General features: G+C 31.2%; 1 protein-coding gene across 2 annotated transcripts; it reads right to left on the minus strand.

Moving 5' to 3' along the window:
• Window positions 1-2,760: 2,760 nt before the first annotated feature.
• LOC110738723 (stearoyl-[acyl-carrier-protein] 9-desaturase, chloroplastic-like) lies at window positions 2,761-5,425 on the minus strand. 2 transcript variants are annotated; one of them, XM_021919131.1, is made up of 3 exons: window positions 5,168-5,425; window positions 3,992-4,496; window positions 2,761-3,546 (listed from the first exon to the last, which is right to left on the minus strand). In XM_021919131.1, the coding sequence occupies exons 1-3, from the start codon at window positions 5,254-5,256 to the stop codon at window positions 2,986-2,988; spliced, it is 1,155 nt and encodes a 384-aa protein (XP_021774823.1). In that variant the 5' UTR covers window positions 5,257-5,425; the 3' UTR covers window positions 2,761-2,985. The 2 variants fall into 2 exon arrangements, with proteins under 2 accessions (XP_021774823.1, XP_021774822.1); XM_021919130.1 differs by having other exon boundaries at window positions 3,992-4,499.
• Window positions 5,426-6,610: the final 1,185 nt, after the last annotated feature.

The raw sequence follows: 6,610 nt of genomic DNA on the forward strand, positions 1-6,610 counted from the left end.
AGTTTTAATATTTGGCCCTTTGCGGCAAAACTTTTATGGTGGCATGTCACCTATTAAGTCCTTCAAGGCAAAACATTAACTTTCTAGTTAAATTAAATTATGATAAGTTAACTTGGATTAGTCAAGACCATTTAAAGCTTTTTACTACTGCGTAATATATATATTCAATTGTTAAGTCGATTACTATATTTTATGTATTAATTTCTTAAACATAAAATAATCATATAAAAACAATGACACAAACAAATAATAATTATAACAACTTTATTAATAAGTGATTTATTCAATTATGTTTAGCATCAACTAAAAAATTCAAAAATAATTGAACATAAAAAACCCAACCCATGACATAAGTAACACTGGCAAAATCACTGTTGTGTAAGCAATATGTTTGTTCTTCTCCATAGTTGATTGACATAATTGGCCTTTCAAGTCACCAATTTGCTCCTCAAATTGTGATTTTTTAACCTTCAATTTGTCTAGCTTCGTAGTTAGAGATTGAACTTCTTTCTCGATTTCATCCAACCTCTTTGACATCATCTCACACTCCACGCATCCACCGACATCATCACACAACCATTTGAAAAAACCACAGTCAGCCTCCTGCAATTTGCAAGTATTTTAAAAATCCTAATTGGTGTTCCAAAAATAAATAATAACATATAAAAAACTAATTGGTAATTGGAACCCTAATAAAAAATAATGCCGTTAACTTATATTTATTGAAATTAGAGCTATTAAAAAGTGAGTATCGCCATTTTTTAATTTTGATATGATAAATATATGAAAGCAAGCTATGTTCCTGTGGTCACAAATTAAGCACAAGGATTTAAAAAATTTACCGGATATTTACCACAACCATGAAATTTTCTACCCTTGTTGTGGTTACGCTTGTTCACAGTTCGTATCTTAGAGGGAACACCACATCCACATTTCACCATGAATCCCCCAAAACTAGAAGATGAACCTCCAGAATTTAGTGAATCCCCCATTTTGTTTTTGTAATTTTTAAGATAGAGAAGGGTGAGAGTTGGACAAGGATATAAATTGAACTTTAGTAACTGACAAGCGAAAAATAAGGGCGGTAATTTAAAAAATTTTAAATTTAGTTTGAAAAATGCAATGCAGTATTAAATGAACATAAACCGATTAATTGACTAAGCTTTTACAAACACTTATATCCGATTTTACCATACTCATACTTATGTCATTACCTATATCAAAGGTACTTGTGCAAACTGTGAAACAAATTCGGTTGAAAAGAGTATGCGAGGATGATAAAGATGTGATGCAAAGAACCCTAACGCTGTTGTTTGTAAAGATTTTTTAAAATTTAAGAGATAAAAGTCATTTAACTTTTAAAGGTAATAAATTAGGAAAATATCCTATTTAGAATAACTGATTTCCAACATATAATCTATTCAAAATTTAAAAAGATAGAAATTTAGGAAAAGATCATAATTAGAATAAGTGATTTTCAATATTAAAATGCAATTTCTATACTTGAAATATATCGATTCCATAATTTTTGTTTATTGATTAGTTCGAATCATTGTCCAGGTTCATCGTATTATAAATTGCCATCGAAGTAAATTCTATTATAGTAATCGGCAATGTCCAATGTTACGTTTGGTCATTATCTTTTTGTAATTAATAAAATTCAGTTTAGGTTATGTCATATTTGTATTTGGGTCAATACCTTTATCACAAACAGTGATTATAATTCGATCTTCGATTTTTTGGATCAAAAAAAGTTGTGAAAAAAAAATGTGATACAGTTTCTTCTCAGATTTTCATGACGAACATATATTACCGAAAAACTTAAAATTTTTGATTTCTTATACCTTAAATCGCTATTTTCGAATCCGATGCTTGATTTTGTACAATTGAAATCTATGATTCAAAGATTAAGAATCCACACAGAGGATGATAGAAACCGATTATGTGTACCATAAAATTGCGCGATGGCTGTATAAATCAAGCCTATTTTTCTATCTCAATTGATGCGCGATTGAAATTAAGGTACATGGAACATTAAATCGTGGTTGATTTGATTAATTGATGAAATATTTGGATGAACTAGGAAGAACATTGATGAACATTGAAGAACGACGAAGAACAAATTTTCGATTATTAATTTTTTTTTTAATCTTAATTTTAGATTTTATTAAAATTAGATTTAGATAAAATAATTTCGAAATTAAATTAAGAATTTCAGAAATTCATTAATTGAAATTTGAAAGATAAGAAAATGAATTAAATAAGCAAAATACCTTAATTACCCTTAAATAAGGTTTGACCAAGCCAAAAAAATAAATCTAAAATCAACCAATCACATTTAAGTATAGTGATGGTCATTTTGAGAGTGACCATACTAGAATTTTTGGTTATTCTGGTGGGAGGTAGTCAATTACAACATTTTATACTTTATAATGTAGTTAATTACAATATTTTTTTAGGGTAGTTTTTCGCAAAATTCAAAGCTTAAAAGGTAATTTTTCACAAAATATCCATAAATTTAATCTAAAATAAGCTCGTAGATGGACTTTATGTTTAATTGCATTGTAAAAAATTAATATTTTTATTATAATAACTAAATTATAGACAAATTAATAATTTGATTTTAGAATTTAAGCATCAGTTGTCAATTAATATGATTTATTTGGCAAATTTTGGTAAATTTAATTGTAAATATTCATTTTTGATGGAACAATGATCATTTAGATGGAATTAATGTTCGATCATAGTGAATTAGGAGTTTATAAAATTTTATATAAGGCCACTATGTAACAACATATATAAGAACATTACCGAACTAACAACAAATTAAAGAACAAGGTGGCCTAGTGAATTAGGATCCTTCTTAATTAGCTGATCATAACATGCACAAATACAAAAATCAACATATAAACAACCAACTTTAGTTTCTCCAAATTGTAACATAAATTACTTTAGTACATCCAAATTTATGCTAGTAAAAAGAACTTAAAGGCTAACTTCTCTATCATAAACCCAACTTAAAGGAAGGGAAGGTGCTTGTTTTGCCCTGTCTTGAGCCTTCTCTTCTATAATTTTGATCCTTCGGGGTAAACCACATACAAATTCCTGAGCTTTTCGTCCTTCCGGCGAAAGCCCGGTGAGCTTCTCAACTTCCCAATAATTCACCAAGTGCTCCATAACATCAGCATAATCCCTGGCAGAGTAAACTCCAAGCCTAGCAGCAATAGCAGCAAAATGATCAAACAAGTTGGAATCGCGGCCATCATACATGAGATGGGCCGGCATAGAGATTTTCTTCCTCATCATATCAGCAAAAGCGAGCATTGTTGTATCAGGATCGATTTCAAACAGTTTTTGCACTATTTTGCTGTAAGCATTTTCGTGGCGTTTTTCATCTGCTGCAATAAGGCCACAGATTTGTGCTAGCTTCAGATCACCCTGTTGTTTGGCTAGTCTTGCTGCATTGCCGTGTGAAACGAATGTTGCCCTTTCTTGAAACGATGTGTATATGAATCCCAAATATGGATTGTTTTCACCTTTTGGGTCCTGCAATACAAAAACACATAAATGGCAGAGATATCAAGTAGAAGTAAGCTAAGCTCGCAAAAGCAAAGGATTTACCTGCCCACCCAATACAACTCTTAATGAAGTAAAAAACAAAAAATGAATAACACCGTATTTATGGGGCGAAGGGAGTAGTTACAATTGTGTTAAACAAAGGAAGCTAAGAAAAGATTACAATGATAAGTTAATAAAAATTAATGGTCAAAATTATACATCAGTAAATGAGATCAGTCAAAGTTTAAGTACATTCACATAACAGGGTAAATAAGGATAGCATTATACTAAAAAATATTAAAATGAAAAGCCGTTGAATATTGATAGTCAAAATTGTGCATTAGCAGACGTGTTCAGTCAAAGTTTATAAAGTGGATTCACATGACTGGGTAAATGAGGATAGCATTATAGGAAAAATGATGATCACTCTTACCATTCCTGAGCCAATCAAATACTGAATCGTCTTTTCGACGGCTCTCATGTCAACACGACCGGAGAGATACAAATACTTGTTAAGAAGATCACCATGTCTATTTTCTTCAGCAGTCCAAGCCCTAGTCCAAGTTGCCCATGAAGTCGGACTAGTCCCGGTTTCATCCCTCACTCCATCAAAAGTATTAAGCATAGTTTGGTAAGTAGGAAGTGCTTCTTCAGTAATCATATGTCCAACCAAAACAACAAAATAATCATCTGGAACCTCCTTTGCTCTCCCCTGCATCTCTTTGATTTGTTCGTAAAAGCCGTCTGAATTCGGATCAGGAAGAAAATCTTGTGGCTGCCAACATTTTTCAACAGGCTTCAGATACACCAAAACGTTCTCTGATGCCCAATTTTCCAAGGAATTAAAAATCTCGATTTTTTCGGGTGGCATAGAATGTGTTACTTGATCATGCATTGTTCTGCATTTGGTGCTGTAAGGCTTCTTTAGATTTTCAGCTCTTCTACAACAGGAAAAAGTAACAATCATAAAGTACAAATATAAGAGAACATTTAATGTTAAATTAACTTAATTACATACATTTATGCATGATCACATTGTTAGTTGTATGAATGAGTTTTCCTACTCTTTATTGTGACATGTATTTGTATGTTATTGGGTTCATATATGATTGAAATTAAGAGTTACTCCTTTACTATAAAATCGGCCCATTAATATTTAGGGGCCGAGGCCCGAGGAGGGCTATCTTTTATTTGTTTGGTTCTTACTTTTATATATTATTAAATAATGCATGATTTTTTTATTTTTATTTTTTTGAAAGAAAATAATGCATGATTTTGATTATTAATTAATTATTTTGGTTAACCATCTGCAAGGACTGCAACTAGATTTTTTTTTAAAAAAAAAAGAATTAATATTTGGAAAAATAGCAGTTGATGTGAGATCAAATATTTTAACAACATTATATCACTGAATAACATTTATGAATTGTATACGCTAGATAAGACGACTAAAGTGAATTTGTAAATAGCGCAAAAGTAAATATAGAATGAAATCATGTAATCGAGTAGAGATTGAGAAGACTATAAAAAATAATACGTAGTACAACTTTGTAAAATATTCGCCTTTTTTGAAATTTGTACTCTGTATATTAGAAGATAGAAAACTTACTTAGATGTGGAGTTGTTCACGAAAACCCTGGGAGCTTTAACACAGAAATTGCTCACTTGTGGGAGAGGGTGAATACTTAAAAGGGCCATCGTTGTTTGCTTCCCTTATCCAACTTAAATCTATTGCCAAAATGTTGCTTAAAGTTTCAACTTATTACTCTAAAATAAGATTACAACAAATCTTTTAATCCTTGTGATGCAAGAACTAATTAAATACTATATGAATTGTAGTTCTAATTATCAAATGACTCATAGAATATTTTTGAGGTTCGAAATTCATGTATATATTGAGTTTATTGCATACAACGGCTTAATTAATTTCATAAACTTTGCACATGTCAGTTCCAAGAAAATCAAAAACTTTGCACATGTAAGAGTTTCAAGGTGGTTTCGAAATTCTAATTTCTGTTCTTCTAAGCCTAGATGAAAGGTGTAAAGGGTAGAGTCATGTGTCCTTGTGTCACGATTCGACACATCATAGGTCGAAATTGGCCTAATATTTGGTTCCTCCTAATTTGGACCAATCAATGAAAACTACGATTTAATTCTAATTATTTTTCGAGTTGTGTCCAATTAATATACCTGATAAATATAATGAGTAAATAAGTAATTAATCTCTTGTAAAAATTGAAGGATATACGTGTAATTTAATTTATTATCTACTTAAGTTAACCTTATAAAACTCGAGTTAAATGGTGTTACTTCCTTTGGATGATCAAAGTAAACTTGATGTTTGGATGCCCTCTTGCTTGTTGCTTTTTCCTTGTGTAAACCCATCATATCCTCCATAACTATGGCAGAGCTCCAGACCTTCCCCACAAAACCCCACTTGTACAAAAAATCTAGCAATTACTCATAATCCACATTCTAAATATTCTTCAAAACCCATGAAATCTCGAGCTTGGTTTCTTCAATAAAGTCCATTGATTACTCCCCACAACGCAGTTTAACAATAGAGGACTTTCGTTACTTTGTGTTGCTAATAAAGTTCTACAACTTTAATACAAGCCTCCTAGAAGATTTTACACAAATTTGATTTCAAGGATGTGATGTACAAACTTCTAAAATAATCTACACAATGCTACTAGCTTAGCAATGTACAAAAGTGAAGTACAGAGTTCTAGGCACTTAGCATGGAGCTCTATAAATAGATATCACATCTCATTAGTAACCATTGTAAACCTTCTCAAGTAATTAAAGCAAAATTTCTAAGCATCTTTGCTCTATTTTTGCCTTCACTTTTCCACATTTAGGGTCTGTTTTCATAGACTGAACTCAGCTGAGCTGAATTGAACTGAACTGAATATTTTATAAGAGAAGGAAATTAGGAGCTGAACTAGTGAACTGAACTGAAAATAAACGTATGAGAACAGGCCCTTAGTCTTTCGTAACAACAGTTTATCATCGTTAAGTAACTCGAGTGCTTTGAGGTACTAGTTATATA

This window comes from Chenopodium quinoa, unplaced genomic scaffold (genome assembly GCF_001683475.1).
Source record: "Chenopodium quinoa cultivar QQ74 unplaced genomic scaffold, ASM168347v1, whole genome shotgun sequence".
In the NCBI taxonomy this organism is placed as follows: domain Eukaryota; kingdom Viridiplantae; phylum Streptophyta; class Magnoliopsida; order Caryophyllales; family Amaranthaceae; genus Chenopodium; species Chenopodium quinoa.